We start from the raw sequence: 18351 nt of genomic DNA, 5'->3' as shown, positions 1-18351 counted from the left end.
TGGACCTGATGATCTCCAAGGCCCTTTCCAACCCTGCTGATTCTGTGATTCTGTAATCCTGTCCGTGATTTTTCCCAGTACCAAGGTCAGGCTGACAGGCTTGTAGTTCCTCAGATCCTCCTTCCAGCCCTTCTTGTTGTGGGGTGTCATATTAGCCACCCTCCAGTAAAGTGGGCATCCTGTGTTAAAATGCCATTCTCCACTTTATCAGATAGTTGCACAAAGGTATGCTAGCACCTCTCCCAAGGGTAAGCATTCAACCCATTTCATTTGTTATTCTACAAAATGTTCATCTGTACTTAAAACAGAAGGGCAAATAACAGTGATTTCCTTTCTCTTCTTTCAGATTCAAACTTCAAGTTTTTCCCATCACTGTTTCTTCTTATAGATTGAACATCACATATTGAGTAAAAAGGCAAAGAAGTGCAATTTCATCTGTTAATTTCAGTTCCGCATATTACAAGTGTCCAAGGTCTTTTAACATTCTCAAATAAACTTTGTATTCAGTATTTATATTTGTATATATGGCTCAATGGTAAGGTCCATAACCCAGATCTGAACTGAACTCAGCCATGATGTGATAGGTGCCAAATGGCTCTGGGACCGAGCAGAAGAACTCCCCAGGAGTTGCATTCAGATGCAGTAGGTCTCCTGGCCTACATTTTAAAAGCATATATTGGCTTCAAGGTATTTGACATACTTTTCATCTATGCAAGGTAGGTGCTTGTGTTCCCTTCTTGGGAAGATGCATCCCTGCACTCACTGCAGAGGCAGCTCTTTAGAGCCTCAGTCAAGACCACTGCTTTTCCCTGCTTAGCCCTCAGTGTGATGAAACCTACCATATTCTTTTTCCCTAAATCCAGTCTTCTTTCTGAATGTCACTTAAGTTTTTTGCTTTCAAAAGGTGGGATGTTTAATTTTAGCCTCTCTGTCTGCTGGTCACAAAAGCACAACACAGCAGAGATTTATCTATCCAGCAAAAGAGACATATCCAAAGCCTTCAGTGTGCTGTGATGTTCACTTCAACACATCTAGAAACAGTAGTATTGTGCATTTACTCAGCAGCTGCTTGGGGAAAGTGCATCTCTAATAACCATCAAAATACACAGGCAGGCAGATGTTAACGCTTCTCTTTCCACCCCTTTGTTTCAAGCCACAAGGAAGCTTTACAAACCCTGCTGATGTATGGGGGTCTGGCACTGACAAAATGCAAGAAAGGCTGTTTTACTGCTTCCCTCACGAGGAGAGAACAGCCTCCACTGAAGCAGGGAAATAGAAAATGAACCTCTGAGGCAGTCATGCAAAATTTCAGACACAGCCTTACTCGTGTGATTCTATTTAATCACTATCCATTTCCTCTTCACTCTTCAACTAAATAATAAGTATGGAGTGTCATTTTTCATTACCATTTGAGCTACAACTGCTCCTGGAGAAAATATGAAAATAAGGGGCAAGCCTTGAAATCAGTAGGCTTCACTGATTTTAAATACAAGGCAACTAGCTAAATTTCTAATCTGATAATTAATAATACAGCACCTTTTTATCTTTGGAACTGTCAGGAGTAATTTCTACATCTGAGTGTAGCCCACATCATAAATCCACTCCAAATGATTTTTAAATTTGTCCTTTCCAATTCCAGTATGAATTGACATTTTGTTCTGGTTGAAGTGGCATCCTCAGATACATTCTCCCCTGCAATTAGCTGAGATTAAGCAGTTGGAGAACCAGCTCAGCAAAGATCAGAAATGCTCCCAGTCACTGAGGCTTTGATCATACTGAACGGCAGAACAGCAGTAGTCTGTAGTTTGTGACTTTAAGTTGCATAAATAAATATATTTATGAGACTGCTTTAAAATGATCCATAGCAGTCTGTGCCAGCAAGTGGACTGCATTTTTTACTGCTGGCAAGCAGCTTATGTGTTAGAGTCTGTCTGCAGGCTCAGTGCAAAACACACGGTGCCTCATCTTTTTCTTTGTTTAGTATTTACATCTTCCTGCACTACTTAACAACAAGCTGAAAAAGTGCTAAATGGATTTATTTAATCATGGGCAATCGGAAAGTATCCTCATCTATTGGTCATTAGTATTTTTTATAAATGCTAGAAATCATCTTCCAGAGCATGTGTGCCAGCTCTCCCAGCAATGTGAGCAGCCTGAGACAGGCAGTACAGCACAGGGCTTTAGTCACACCTTATCCATTGAATTTAATAGCAGTTGAGCAGCTAAAACCCCTTATCAGTGCTGTGGAAGTGTGTCCCAGGGTGAGCATACCCTGGCCACAGCTGCCTGAATCCTATCAGCTAATGCCATCTGCTTGGCTGCACCCTGGGCAGGGTGTGCATTATGGAGAGCAAAGTTTGGCATGAGGGTTGAGCTAATATGAGCATTTGGAAACTGTGATGATCTGTGCACTTGCACACACTTCCTAAACGCTTTAAAAAATTTTATTAATCAGTTTCTTTGACTTGTGAACCAGGGCTGAGACGATGTAATAACAGCCAGACATACAGTACATTCCCTCTAGTCCTGAGGGAAACTGAGAAGATCAAATCGATCAAAAAATCAAGCAAGCAGAGCCCTCCTCCAAACTCACAGAAGTGCTTTGAATCACTTTCTTCCCAAACTGGTGGCCTCTGTTTTAAATTCCCCAAATGCTCAACTTGTTTTCAGGGCTGCTGATTTTCTTCCCCTTATTTCTGTCAGCATCGTTGGATGCTTTGCCCCTCACAAGGTAATATTTACATAATGAAATCAAAGTCACATAAATGATGGGCTGCTCATCTCACCAAAATTCCCTAGCAGTTCCATGTCCCTTTGCACATGTGCAAAATGTAGGCTTATCAGGATGGTGAACTGCCTGAAAGAGTAATTCAGGGGACAAATGCACTGATGGGTAAAATCAGAGCAGGAGCTGAGAAAGTGAGAGGAACAGAGAGATAGGTGAGAAATAGGGAAAGAAAGCTGTAGCAAGAGAAAATATGCATCTAAAGAAAAAAAAAAACGGAGAAAGAAACAATAAATTTTGAGGTTTTTCCTGGGGGAGTTCCAGCAGGTGGACTCCTGTGGTAGATCTCTGCTGAAAGAATAACATCTGTTTTTCATAAAGTGTTTTTAACCAGTGCCTTTAAACGAATATGCAGAAGAGGGAAGCACCATTATGTTCATTATACCTGCAGGACAGCTTAGAAAAAGAGAACTGATTTGCTTAAAGTCAAACTTTCTTCCAGCTGAAAGATCAATAGCCTCTTGAGTCACTGTTCACTGCTTCCCTGGCAGAGATCTAGCTCTGCTGTGCTATCTGTTCTCAGTGTTTTTGCTATATATTTCTTGCTGTTACTCAGTTAAATGTGTTTGCTAAGCAGAAGTGATCACTTTTCATCTTTTTTTTGTCTGAATTCTGCAGTATATTCTCCATGATTCTGTAATTTACTAATAAAAAATCCTGCTCACCACTGCTTAAATTTTTTTTAAACGTTTCCCATGAGTCCCAAGAAAAATACAGTCCAGTTCCCAGAGAGCTAATCCCATCCAAAAAAAAAAACCCCTGGTCAGTACTTCAGGAGGCACCCTGGACAAGAGGTATGTGAAAAGGACCAGCACACGTGACCATGAAAATGGTGTTGGCAAATCCCAGCAATTTCAGGGGAGAGGGATCTGAAATCTGAGACAATTCTGAGACTTTTGCATTTTTGCTTATTGAATTTTTTGTCTGCCTATTGGGTCTTTGCAGTTTCCCTCAGAACTCAAGTTTAAGAATCCACAGTACTCCAAGTCTGGTGTTTACTTCAGTGTTGCAGCACAACCAGTTTGTCAGGAGCTCTGTGACACAGGAACCCCCTGACCCCCACGGGGAGATTGCTGCTGAGGGGGTTGACAGTGCAATAACCACTCTTCCTCAAACTCTGTTCCTGAAGCTGCATAAACAAACCATCCATTATTTGCAAACATTTTGGATATGATGGAACCTGTGTTTGAATGGGAACTGATTTTGACCATGGCCAGCTGATCCAACTGATACCTGGTCCAGCCCAGTGCTGGCATATACCTCCTCATCTTAAATTTTAAAAAAGCAAGATAAAAGCCAAGAGGCAAGGATCAGAGGGCGCTCAGCCACCCACCTGCTGGCAGGTCTCATCTGATTCCACTGTTCTACATATATTTGCTGCCTCTGCTAATCCCAGTGGGCCAAAGTGATTTATTTTCCCATTTTGTAACCCGTCCATTGTCAGCAGCCAAAGTCAATCAATTGCTTCCCCAAGAGCTCGCAGCACAGGCAGTGGTCATGAAAAGAAAGATGCTAAAAAATGAGAGGGAGAGAGTAAGTGGCTGTGGAGCTTGCACAGAGGCAGCTGCTCATGGACAGGGTTCGATCAGCACTGCAACCTGGGTCACCTCTGTGTTCCTCAGAGCCAGGAACCCAGGCAGGCCCATAACCTGCTGAGGACCATCACCTTCACAGGCAGATTTCTGGTCCAGCTGCAGGGCAGGCCATGGAAAAATACACAAAACATCTGGAAGGATGGGCAAAAGTGTCATGTGTGTAGAAGCAGCACTCATTTTCCTTGAAAGCAAACACCATCATGTACCATCTTTTATTATTCTTCCTTTGTGCTGGAGGGAAATTGTGAAAGGTCTGCTTCATGGCAGAGTTCTACAGTGAAATCTCCTGAGGGTAAGGCAGTGAGCAAACCCAGAGAATTTTCTTGTTCTTGTAAAAGAACAGCAATATAAAAGTGATTTTGATAATGAACTTCAGATTTTCTCTTTTCATAAAAATGAAAGTGAAGTACTTTATAAAACTCATTATCTCATGCACTTACTGCATATCTGCAGGACTGAGTGAAGTTCACTGCAGGGCAGGACAAGTGCCTTAGCTGATTGCCCTGCACCACCCCAGCAGCAGCTGCCTTGCACTCAGATATATAATATCACTGAAGTGATGGATGGCAAAGACATAAAAGATACCAGTATGAGACAAGGCAGGAGGGTACCTCCCTTCAGGGAGAATATAGAAAGAATTTAAGCAAGCAGTAATAACTACCAAGTTTTTATTTGCTTTTGATCTAAATCTTAAAATGTCAGCTTTTGATAGTTTTCAGTGAAATTCCATAACAAACCAGAACCTTAGTTGTGAAATTATTCAGCAAATGCTACTGAATATCACACTAGAGTATTGGACTGCAGTAGGTCAGGCAGGTGAGTCTTTGATCACACTCATTGAACTGAGGTTTTCCAGCTATTCCCCTGGCACAGCTCAGTCTTATAAGCAAGGGTTAGAAACAAGGAATTGTCAGTTTCTTAAAAAAAAAAAAACAAAACAAAACAAAAGCAGCAGAGCACTGTTGTACTTCTTAAATATCAAAGGGAATATGAGCTAAGTGTGTGCTGTGTGAAGCACATACTTTTTGCCATTGTGCTCCTTTCTTGGGCTGTAATCTCATTCAATTTTGCATCCAGTTTAAGGGACCTCCACAGGTGGCTCTGCAAATGCAAGCTACATCAACACAGCCTCTCGGTTTCTTTCTAAAAAAACCTCAATTATTTCCATTCCTGTGTTTGTTTTTCCCAGTGAACAGCAGCAAGCACATAGTGAAAAAATACCGTGGACACCTCCGAACAAAGATTGAGTCTGGAGAAGGAACCATACCCGTCCGGTGCCACAACGCAGCTCAGACGTGGGACGGGGTGTTGCTGGGGGAGCAGCTCATCACCATGTCCTGTACAGACAAAATTGCCAGGTACCTGATGAATATACAGTGCAAAACTCTTTACATGTGGAAATGGATTTTGATGCCACAGAGGACTGCGGCTACTGGGGAGGAATATCTAGCAGGTGCTGACAAACCCTGTGGAAACAAAAACCTCCTTTGTATGCAAAAACAGACCATATAAATAGGATGGAATGTAAATAGGACATTTTCCCAAATTCTCCATGGGTCGTTAGTTGCTTTTTACAGTGTGACAAAAATATAAACTGTCTTTGCAGCACTTTTGCCAATAGAATTTCAGTGTGGAAGTAAAATACATCCACTCTGCTCTTATTGGATCATTTACCCCAAAACTTGCAAACCAACCATCATGGAGATAAACATAGCTCGTCTGCACCCTGTTGGATAAAATGCCCTAAAAGCTGCTAGGAGTATTTCTACTGTTTTGAAAGTCATTGCTGAACTCTCATGTCACAGCCCCTTGTATGACTTTCTTCTCTTTCCTGTAAATACAATGTATACTTCTAAGCAGAATAACTGATGTTTACTAAATCTTTCACAATTATTCCATGGTGGCAGATAGAATGTAAACACATTTGCCATTCTCAATTTACAGCACTAACCAGCAGCACATGACGGCTGGAAAATGAAAACAGTATGTGTTTGGATGCATACTTATATTATTAGTATATATCTATATGTGCATGTATATTTATGCTCATAGTTATATTTATATTTTATATGCATTAGTGATAGATACAGCTTAACATGTAAAATACATTACATCTATAAAGATGTATATTTTATGGCCAAATTCTCTGCTGAAATATCAGCAGAGAAGTCAGTTGAATAGCATCAGCCAAGAATCAGGCCCAGTTATTAAAGGCCAATATAAACATAATGTTTCAAAAAAGCATAAGGCTTTTGTTTAATGCAAATGCATAAATTCTGCTCTTATCTTTAACCAGATGACCTACTGAAGTTAAATGAGTCTGTAGGCTTAGCAAAGCCTGGCATTTTGGCAGAAAACATGTGTGAGTGAACCAGCAAATGGTAATACAGACAGACTCAAAAAATCCACCCTTTGCTAAGTGTAATCGTCACAACTGTTGTGTTTGCATGAAGGATAAAGAGCAACTTCTGCTATAATGTTTTCATGTGTTCATAAAGAGATAACAGAAAACCCAAGCTGTTTCCAGTGGATCTCCTGTACTCTTTTTAGATACAATTGGGTTTTCCAAATTCAGACTCATATGGACTCAAAAAGCTAAACAAATTTCAGCTAGAGGATGGAAATATCGTGCTCTCTGTGGTTTTGAATGTCATTACCCAGTGAACTAAACATTAGCTTTGCAAACAGTATTACATTTGCTATTGATGGGGATGCTGAATGTAATGCCCAGCCTCAGAATTTGGGTTTTTTCCAAGAGCATCTGCTAAGCACTTGCAGTGAATCCTTCCCTTGTTGCCACACATCGAAAGAGCATTGAGGTCTGTGAAGAGAGAAAGAATCTACCACAATGTTTCTCCAAAATAAAAAAGATCATGCAGATCTCATCTTTGATACTATTCTTGCAATATCGTATAAATTATTGCCATTCTTAGTATTTATTTTCACTGTAACTCAGATAGGCATAAGATTTTCCTAGACAAAAAAAAATAATAAAATAAAAATTATATCAGTAATCATTATTCCCTGCTCTGAACAGCAAATTATTACACTCAGCAGGGACAGTTAAAAACTGTGAGGCTAAGAAAAGGGGTAGGAAAAGTTACATTTGTAGGAACAGTGGTAGTGGTGTGGCATTGCAAATGCTTCAGAAATTTGGATATTTGCATCTTGCACTGCATGGCAAGAGCATTTTGTGGAGCAAAGAGCCCTGCATGCAATGACAGCTCCAGCTGAAGGGTTGCTGTGCTGAGAGCAGTGCAAGCCTGTGCCAATACCTCAGTTAAAGTTCCCAAAAGCCATAGAGTTCCAGTAGTTCAGTTTATGGTTTTATTTTACAGTGGCTCAGTAGTCCCCAGTCCAGTTGGCTTTTCCTACTGCATCATCTTGCAAATTTACTATTCCCATGTTTCTCCCAGCAGATCTGCTGTCAGCTGGCACAGGAAAACTCCCCTCTGTACCACCACAAAACATGACACGTCCAAGCACTATGGGCTCCTTAGTCAGGTTAAGAGCTCTGGTACCAAATGCTGAATTGTAAAATGAAGAGAAATCAAGTAAGCATGTAGATTCAGAAATTGATGAAGTCTTAGAGTTTCAAGGAAGAGGGAATGGTCATTCCTAAAAAAGGGGAAGAACAGACATGGGAAATTATCATAGAATTATCATGTGGGTCTGGTGTGGGCAGGTCCAGTGCCTGGAAACCAGATAAAGGGCCCAAACAGCGATTTTGAGGGGAAAAATTCAAAGTTAATAAGTAAAGAGAGGGAGTTGAATGTAAAAAAGCTTCCCATTCAAAAGGGAAAGGCAATTGGAATCTGTACAGTGCTGGGGACATTGCCATGGCATGTACCATAGTGAAGGGTCTGAAAACTTCTGGAGACACTGCCCAAGGCAGTTTAGAGATGTTCCCAACCCTGGCTGCCCTTAGAGGTCATGTCTTTCCCTTCCTTTTTTTCTCATGGTCACATTTTATTTAAATTTTATTTCCACCAGGCTCCTAATTACATATGTTTGTGACATGACTGCAGCTGGATTCACAAATTCTAGTTTAGTAATCACTGTGCTAGTCAAAATAAAGCACCAATGATGCAGAAAACATTAAAGAAAAAATGTATTGCGTGGCAGAAAATAAGACAATACCCTCAGGGCCGGTCACCAGGGACAACATTGCTGGAGGTTTTTAGATATTATAAATTTTGTGTAGAGCTTGGCAAAGGTTGGTGAGAAAATGTTTGGATAGAGCATCTTCATTAAAATTTATCTCAAAATTCAATTTAGCACCCAAAATATGATCTATGATCAATTTTTGTCCTTATTAACCTAGCCTCTAAGGGGGGGAAATAGGTTTATTCAGCACATATGGGTCTGCTTTCTACCTTCTTTGCCTCTGGCCATAACAAGTACAGGAAGGAAAAGAGCTCAGTGGACAAGTAGTTTGCTGCATGAGGGCCCTTTCCCTGCTCCCACCCCCACAGAAGAGATGAGCAGATGATTTTTGTGCCACACTTCAGACTCCAAATATTTGCTCTACCACGTAGACAGTTGACACTTCAAGTGCCTGCAGGATGCAGGAATCTGCTTGCACATCATCTGGACTTGTCTCACAATGAGAAAAAAAATCTCTAGAGGTGAAATTCATGTTTATGTAACTGAGATTTGACAAAAAAAATATGTCTTGTCAATTTTGGATTTTATTGCTTGTAAAAGCCCCCCAGGTGCACTGGGCTATTAGAGAATGTTTCCTCTTGAGAACCTAGCCAGTAGCTGCTAAAATATACATAATTTTGCATTATTTGCAAAGGATATTACTATCAGAATTTAAAAGACCCAAGAAAGGAGAGAGTTACTCAGGAAAATGAATAATATTCTATAAATCATGTATCTAACAATTTATGTTCTTTCTTGCTCGCAGGATAGCCATAAGCAGAGAGTGGCTTAATCAGATTTTTTTGTTATTCAAAGGCATTTAGCAATTTTTATTACTATCACCACAACTCTGAGAGAATTTGATGCTTGGTATGCATTATTTGGGCTCTGTGGCTGTGTTGAGACTGCAGGATAAACAACCTGGTATTATACATACACCCTTACTGAATTTAAGCACAAACACTTCCAGCATGAATACTCATGTTATTTGGCTCAGGCAGGGAATTATGAGGTGACATTCTGTGACTGTATTATAAAGGAGGTCAAGCTAGATCTTGGTGATTCCTTTTGGCTTTAAAAAAGCTATGCATTTATATGTACAAATTTAAAGTTTGGTCTCTGTGTATCCCCATATAACCCACCCTAAGAGAGTATTAGCTTTTCACTCACAACTTCTGCCAGTCTCACAATGCAGCTGAAGTGAGTTCAGCCCCTCAGTGGCACAGATTTCAGAATTAAATCACATTCTTTAGGCCTAAAGTTCATTAGTTACACCTCGACTTCCATTTTCCTCTGTAATGTACACTGTCTACACTAATGAAAAAGCAACAGAATCATCAGCAAAATAATTTTGAAAATGAACAGCTGTTTTGGGGGGGAAATTGTGTCATTTAACATCTTCTGAGTGTTAATCATAACCTGTATTAAGCCCTTTATGTCAGCACAGACATCACTGTCCTATGAGAATTTAGATATTTTGTGACAGCAAACCCATACATACGATGAGCCAAATTAAACCTCTCTCCATCTCCCTCTCTCACACTAAGACTGGACACCAGAGCAGCTAATACCTTTGCTTATCAGAAGGTCAATGCAAGGTTAATGTTTCTGCTGATTAAAGTCTCTGCAGCTGCTGTTAAGGAACAGAGAAATGTTTGAAGGAAAATTGGCATATGCACACACATACATACACAGATGTGCACACAGATACATCCACACGCACACAAGCATACACATTCCCGTTAAAAAACAAGGATATAGAGTTCAGGTCCTCTTTGAGGATGCAAATGCAGTAAACATTAGGAAGGTTCAGCACTACATTCTGTCTTGGACACTCAGAAATTTTCACACAGGTAAGGACTGAGAGATGCTCTGGTTCCTACCAGATGCAGAAGTGGGATTGGAGGACCCTCTTGGTGCCCTGGGGCACACAGGGACACTATTTCTGTGCCTGTGTCTCCTTCAGTGACACAGACAGCCCAACACTGAGCCTCTCCTCTCCCCTGCACAACACTGCTGGCTTTCCACAGCACACAAAATGTGTACATGTACACACACTTGCAGGTGATAGTTCACACCCTCAAATGCACTCATGTATAAAATAAGAATCCAAAAATGTCTCTACTTCTTACTCCTACAGCAGAAGAAATATGAAAGACTGGACAAAATACGAAAGACCTATGCACTTCTCTTTCTCAAGTCCATCACCCCTTTGGATTGAATTTTAGTGGAAATTCAGTCTATCACAGAGGTCATAAATCCCCTTCCCTTCCATAGACTTTGTATGGCATCAATGTCTGCCCTCCAGACCAGTCTACTTCCACCATGGCTCATCCCCTAGGCCCACCCTTCCCCCAGTTTGACAACACATACCTTCCTTCCACATAAACTTTCCTGCTCTATGCTAATCAAGTTTACACATCTCATCAACAGCACCCAGGTCTCTTCTTCCATGCAGGAAATCTCTCAGAAATTATTTCTCCTAGCATCAGCCAGTCCAATATAGCAGCTGCATAGGAAGGTTTATTGATTGCCAGTGCCCATGGTTTGGCAAAGAACTGCAATAGTGCTGGGAGTGGGCAGCCAGCATAGCCCACAGCACATAACATAACAGCTATAAAATAAAGAGGTCCTATGTCAACACATCACCTGTTATCATGTGCATGCATATTATTGTGAGGATCTTGGTATCAGCACTCAACATGAAGGAGTGTTTTAAAAATTAATTCTTATCTGGGTGTACCCTCAGAGACAGTTCTGCAGTGCACTGCTCTTCCCCAAGACCTTCTTCCCTGAGAGACCTTAGCAAGGGGCTAGAGACCTTAAGCTATGGCTTGGGCAGAGTGTTCCCACTCTCTGGCTACCCAGCTGGTGGATTTACTGGGGACATCTGCCAACTTTCTGGGCATCAGACTTACATCTACTCACACTAATAGTGTATAGACATACGTGTAAGCAGGAACCATGGCACTTGTGCACTGTCAGAAGGGGAAACCTGCAGCTTCTCTTGCAGGGTGCAGGCTTGGGAAATGTACTTTGCAAGGATGCAGGATTTGTCCTGACAAACACTATATTTATACAACAAATAAAAGTCAGAATTCAGTGTTTATTTTGTAAGCTGTGGCCTTGAAATTGTTTTCTTACAAAGGTCACCGTTAAAAGTATTTTCTTGCCACCACTTCCTGATACTTCACAAAAACAGTGACATTAAGCCCAGAAGTTAAATAAGACCTTGAACATCTAAATTATATACCTTGCCTGTAAGATGACACATACAGTAACAAAGGACTTCCAAACTTTGCAGTAAAGTCTATTCTTGTCCTATGGCTCGGGTTTGTGGATTATTTGGGCCTGTGTGCTAGAGAATGGGAAGGAATCTATGGAATCTTTATTGAATCTTTATTCAGAATATGTTCAGAGTATTGCAAGGTTATGTAGTTATAAGGCATTGTTTCAGGGTAAGCAGTGGGACTCTGAAGTGGCATTTTACAAGATGGTTTTGGCACATTAAGCTGTATTTAAATGTAGCATATAAAAATGCAAGACTGAAAGTGAGTGTTAGAAGTTGGCATTCTTAGATCTATTTTAGTGTTAGCCTGTCGACCAGAGCCATTTTTAAGAGAAGACTGAGCCTGACAAGGTAACTCTTAAGAAAAGCTACTTCAAAGGCTGTATATTAATGTAAATTAAAATCAATTAGCACAGCCAGATCTTCAATTAGAGATGATTTGTGCACATGATTTGTAGTTCTCTCTCTTAACCTCTTTCTGTGTGACTGAGATTTCAATTTCAATCTTTCACCACAAAGTGTGTTCCAGAAAACATATATAAACCACCTACTGTTAAAATACAGATCAAAAACTAACGCACCAGTTCCAGTTCTCAAACCAGTAATTGATAAATGGTTGTATAAATAGGATCACCACAGGTGTTCTGCTGAGCACTGGCCACCCTGAATAACAATTTATATTGTGTGGAGAATAGCTGGAAATATTGGTAATAGAAACTGTGGTACGGGAGGTTAACAACACACCAAGTGAGTAAGACTTAAAGCTCTTAATAATGACCAAGAAAAAGTATCTTTTTTTTAAAAAAAAGCCTTTAACAAAATAAACTTTGAGATTCATCAGCAGTGCTTCCTAATGGGCAAGGTTTCCAGAGGTCCTGAGGAGACACTTTGGTCTCACCAAGCTTCAGTGGCAGGGGGACACAGGTTCCTGCGAGGTTTTTAAGCATCATATGAATTTCTCCACATCTCAGTTTCTAAGGGTTTCCAAGGCAGAAACATGGGAGGATTTATCTCTGAGTAATGCTATCTGTAAACCAGTGCTGGAAATACTCACAGAGGGGGCTCCAGATGTCTCAGCAATGGGCAAGGAGCCACGTGCAGACCCACGTGGGACTGCAAACTTTCACCCCTCACAGGTTTTCCCCCAGGCCCCTTCCACAATATTTTTATCATCCCTATTTGTGCTGCTCAGGGTGCAGGAGCTGTGTAGGGACTCAGCAAGGGCTCATCCCCAGCCCACCCCTCATCAGGGGCCTGGGGAGCACAGCATCTAATTAAAGGATGGATTCCTGCTCTGGGATGCCTCCCAGCTCGTCACTGGCATTTCCATGATTGACAAACAGGAGAAAATATATTTATTGAAGGATTATCTTATATTGAAAACCGGACGTGGGATTTTGTCTTTGTAAACAGTGCAGTAATATCTGCTGTTTGAACAAAAGGAAAGGTAGACTTTCCTTCCATTTAGAGCACCAAAAGCTCCCACGTTTAAGTGGAAAGGGGAGACATCTGGTTTTATTGATCCTGCTTGCTGAAGATTTTGGCTTTTTTAAATAAGATCTGTGACTAAGGGAGCAGTGGGTTGATTTTCACTTTATTGGAAGGGTTATTACAAAGCGCACAGCATAGAAGTTGTTAGAGAGATGTGTGCCCTTGAAAACAGCCCTTAAAATCTTGTACAATTAGGAAAATTCAGAATGATCCAGCATATTTCCTTATGGCGAAAAAAGTCACTTTGATGTATTGAGAACCCAAAACGCAACACGGCATTGCTCTGAATAATAATTTTATTTTGAAAAGCTACATTTGAAGAGAGCACTTTGTTACAGATGGGAACACAGCTACTTTCATGGACCTAAATGAGGCTACAGAGAAATAGCTTCTTCAGAAATGAGCACTCTTATTCATAGTTTCGCTGCTGCTCAGACAGAACTTTCCATATCCTCCATCTGCAAATAATCACATAGAAGTTCACGTATCAAAGGGCTGAGTCAGTACATACCAATGTATGTTGGTCAAGGGATGAACAATACACAGGATAAAAATCTTTCCCCAAAATATTTGTCACTTAAATCTATTTTTTATGCAAACTACTGCCTGCCCTCCCAGACAGGTCTTTTTACCCAGAGTGCAAAAGCAGAATGAGTAGATGAAAAATTCCCCCATCATTAATGTGCTTTTACTGTGCTCTGAAGGACAGGGGCAGCAGCGCAAGGGTCTCATTTGGCCAGCTCAGCACAGGGCCCCTATTTTCCAAGGGCTTGTGCTGACTTAGTGGGACTCATGCACATTCTCAGAGATGCTTTCCAGAATGAAACATGGCAAAACACTTTGCCCAGCATGGACTAGACTGGAAAGCAAAGCTCCTTCTCTGCTTTTTCATCCCTCTACTCTGAATGGATTCTGCTTTGTTGTCCCAGGAAATGTTGGCAGTGTCATCACCCTCAGCCCATTTCCCCACCACCCCCATGGCAGACACCAGCCTTGTCATTGCTCAGGAAGACCTAATAAGCACTCCCCAACAAATACTGCCTACTTGGTGTCAGCACTTTCCCTGATTTCTCTTTTCTTCCTGCCATAGGATGCTGTCTGGGTCTGAGAAAATCTCTTTTTACACCTCCTCATACACATCAGGCAGGGTTTGCTCTCATGCCCTGAAGTCTTTGTAAAGTTTCTTCTCCCTTGTTGTTTTGTCTGGCCCCTCTACCCAAGTTGTCTTATATGTACTTATACCCTGAAGCCAAAACTCACTCCTGTGGTACAGGAGGTTAACAACAAACCAAGTGAGTAAGACTTAAAGCTCTTAATAATGACCAAGAAAAAATATCTTTTTTTAAAAAAGCCTTTAACAAAATAAACTTTGAGATTCATCAGCAATGCTTCCTAATGGGCAAGATATACACATTTCCTTGCCTTTTGGGTGTCCTTTTGGGATGGGAAAAGAGGACTGTGTAGAGGAACAACTGTTGTATCCAGAAGGATACAACGTGGACTCCAGCTCTGCCTCCAAATAGTGCAGCAGATCAGCAAATGACACTGCCTGTCTGCCTTGGTTCCCCCAGGGGTATAACCATGGAGGTTTACCTCACAGCAACTCTGTGAGCATTAATTAATGTTTGTGAAATGCTTATAATACATAGGGGTTGACCTGATCTTGCCTATACTATGATTTCTATGAATGTAATTCCATTGACATTCAAATCCCTTTATGCAATTAAGTGGACACATTCAGAAGTAGGTAGAGAAATATCTCTAAAGAAAAAGCAGGTTTCTAGCAAATAATTTAAATTAAATAATAATTATTACTTTGTAATTTATGATCTGAACACAATCCTCTATATTTGTAGATAAAACTGAGATTATTGAGTGTGATGTGCATATTGCTAAAATTCAGATATGGTTGAACATATGTTGTTTTTCTGTTTAGCTGCTTTTTTCTCTCCTTCAAACAAATGCACAATATTTTTTTTTAAGAAAATGTCAAATGCTGGAAACAACACTGATATCTTACAAATTTCCATCTGGACAAAAACATCGCTGTCTAATTGTTTTTTTTTCTTGCCTCAGAGGCTGGCTGGAGGCATAGTACTGTTAGCTGAAGTCAGCTCGTTTACTTAAGCTTGCATTATTAATTTTGCATCATGATAAGATATTTACTCGGAGACACATCTAGTTCTTTCCTTTAAAAGTGATGTTATTTGCAGGAATGACCACACTTTTTTTTCCCCCAAATGAAGTTATGCAAATCTGATCGACTAAAGTAAATGTTTCCAAAAACCAATGACTGTTTAAATTGTGGGACTAAACTGTTTGTATATAAATATTACCTTTTATATTCCATTTGAGTTTTATGTAGATGAACACATTACTTTAATGACCTGCATTTACAGAGGGAGACAGGGAGAGTCTGACTCTGAAATCCTCAGCAGCCAGATGGCTGCCTTTTCTTGCATGAGATTAAAAGATGTTTCTCATTCACAGCCCTGCTTCAGAGGCAAATTAATATAGCCAGCTAAATTGCTTGTGTTTTTGGAATAAAATTTAAAGGGAACTTTTTAAAGCAATTGGTGTCACAGGTTCCTAGAGCAGATTGCTCTCCAGGTACAGCATGCTGGTTTTAAACATTCAGTAATTAATGGAAAGTATTCCGTGTTAATTGACTGCTTCAGGAAAGGGAAATATAATGACTCCTTATTAATCATGAAAAGAGACATACAGCATGGAGGCACTGCAATAATTGCACTAACGGTTGAGAAATGTTAATTAATGAAAAGAACAATGATGTAAGAAATTAGCTACATAATGCTTGCTGCTGATGGAGATGGTGCTTTAAACACATTATTTAGCATGGCAGCCACTCGATGCTGCCTTAAATAGAAGGCACCTCTTACCTTTTCCTTCAGTCAGCTACAGACTTCCGAATGTTGACTGGCTTTTGGTTTTTAATGAGCCAAAATTCACTCTCCAAAACTACATTTTCTAAAGTGTTTTCAGTTTGAACTCCTGAACTCAAAACTATTCAAACAGATTGACAGCATTCGACTTATATAAAAATATTATTGAAGCGGAAGAGAGCTTGTTAGTGTTTGTGTGTTGGAGAATAACTCGTTAGATGGGCTGAGGTACCTGCATCATGACATCTTTTGCCTTTTTAATTTTTCCAGGTTTTTTACCAACTACCTCTTCCCTGAAGAATTTAAAGCAAGCATTCTCTGATAATGCTGTTTAGCTTGATGGAAAAAAATTGTAGGCTATTAAAAGGCACAACAGTTCTGGCAACTAATCCAACAGCAGGAGTATGGCTCACAGTCATTAACAGACTGAAGGCCCCAGTATTTCCACCACCATTTTAAGGCATCAACAAAGTGAGATATGTCCATCACTCTGAACGGGTCAAACTATTAGTTACAAACCAAACTGATGAAAAGCTGTTTTTCCCCTCTTCAGGAACAGTATTTGATTTTTATCGATGTCTTCATATATGCACGATTGTTTGTGTAAGGACATGTCAGCCTGGGAGGCTTTTAAAAATTATTCACAACTTTTTTGGAGAATTTTGGCCACCCAATTCATGTGTTTTCTTAGCTCTGTAACTAGATCATATAAACGTATGACAAATGGTAAATAAAGGTAGAATTACAAAGCGATCATTTTAGCTCTACCATTCACTGCAAGTGCAAAATTAGAGATTCAGAAAGAAATTAAAATTCTGTTAAGTACACGCTAAATGAATGGTTGTCAAACACAAAATGCTTTTATAAAGAATAGCTCTCAACAGGAGGTTTCTATTTGCAATAACACAAGACAGAAATACATCCTTCAAGTCAGTGACATCACAGTAATCTGAAACCTTCACAGAGGGGGAATCAGTCCCAGGTGTACAATAATCCAACAGTGAAGTGCTTCAGGCATCACAGGACAGAGACAGGGGTGGTTCCATCCCTCATTCCTCCAACCCATACACTGGCCTTTGCTGTTTTTCCAAGGGCAGCTCTCTTGATCCCCTTCCTCCACCCATGTGTTTTATTGCTCCTGAATTTCTTTTCCAGATGGAACATCCTTGGGCTCCAAGGTGCTCTCCTCAGCTCCTTCATCGAACCCATGTACTTGCACAGCATCATTGTGGGAAGCCTCTATCACACTGGTCACCTTTCCCGGGTAATGAGCCATAGAATAGAAGACATTGGTCAGCTGCCAGCTTCATACCGGCGCAATCAGCTGCTTCTCAGTGGTAAGCAAACACCTGCCTGCAAGACAAATGAGCCCCTCTCCCATCTCTAATTGTGCTGATCACCAACAGGAAAGTTTGCTTGTTTGTAAGTAAACCATTAGCCCATGCTTTCTTTTTTCCCCGCAGAGTTTGAATTTGTAGAATGAGGAAAACGGTGCTTTTAAATCCAGATCTTTTTTTATGTGCAGTTACCACATAACAGTAGTGTATAGAAGCTGACTGGCTGACTGTTCAAAGAATACTCAAAGTGGAAAAAAAGTGTATTCTTGAGTAAAACATTTCTGAAAGTCAGGGAAGAAATTTTCAGAAAATTTTAGGTTTAACTGTCTCTCCCACCTCACTGTGCCTCACCCAATGAACACACCAATGTGCAGGACCAGGAGAACCAGCCCTGACACCTCTGGTGCTGTGCCTGCAGCCCCACCACCAGTGCCTCTTACTCAGAGCCCCTGCTCCTTCATCATGTTTGGACCAGATGGACATAAGAAAAGGGTTGTTTTTTTCATGCAGGAGACCCTGCCTGCTCAGCAGACATCAGGAAGGCATTGCTGCCATCTGATGTGACCCCTGCCAGCTATCTCCTAGGCTGCTTTCACTGCTACCACTTCTCCTTACCACTTCTCCTTGTCCCTGCCCCAGCTCTCTGGTCCTTTCTTCTTCATCCTCTGACCCCCACTTCCTTAAACCCCATCCAGGCAGCAGCTGTCCAGCCTCATCCCAGGAAAATCCCACAAAATATTGAGTGTCTTCAGACCCTTATGAAGCTTGTGAGTGGTGTGGGCCACCAGCTTTGAGTAGTATTAGA

At 40.7% G+C, this 18351-nt stretch overlaps 1 protein-coding gene across 1 annotated transcript in view; it reads left to right on the top strand.

The window, feature by feature from the left end:
• Positions 1 to 18351, top strand: part of ADARB2 (adenosine deaminase RNA specific B2 (inactive)) — a 312866-nt gene that overhangs the window by 283434 nt on the left and 11081 nt on the right. The window contains exons 7-8 of the mRNA XM_071734788.1: positions 5570 to 5738; positions 17365 to 17546. Of these exons, the coding sequence (XP_071590889.1) occupies positions 5570 to 5738; positions 17365 to 17546 (351 nt within the window). The remainder of the gene's footprint in view (positions 1 to 5569; positions 5739 to 17364; positions 17547 to 18351) is intronic.

This window comes from Heliangelus exortis, chromosome 2 (assembly GCF_036169615.1).
Source record: "Heliangelus exortis chromosome 2, bHelExo1.hap1, whole genome shotgun sequence".
NCBI lineage: Eukaryota > Metazoa > Chordata > Aves > Apodiformes > Trochilidae > Heliangelus > Heliangelus exortis.
This window is presented reverse-complemented; position numbering and strand designations above follow the sequence as displayed.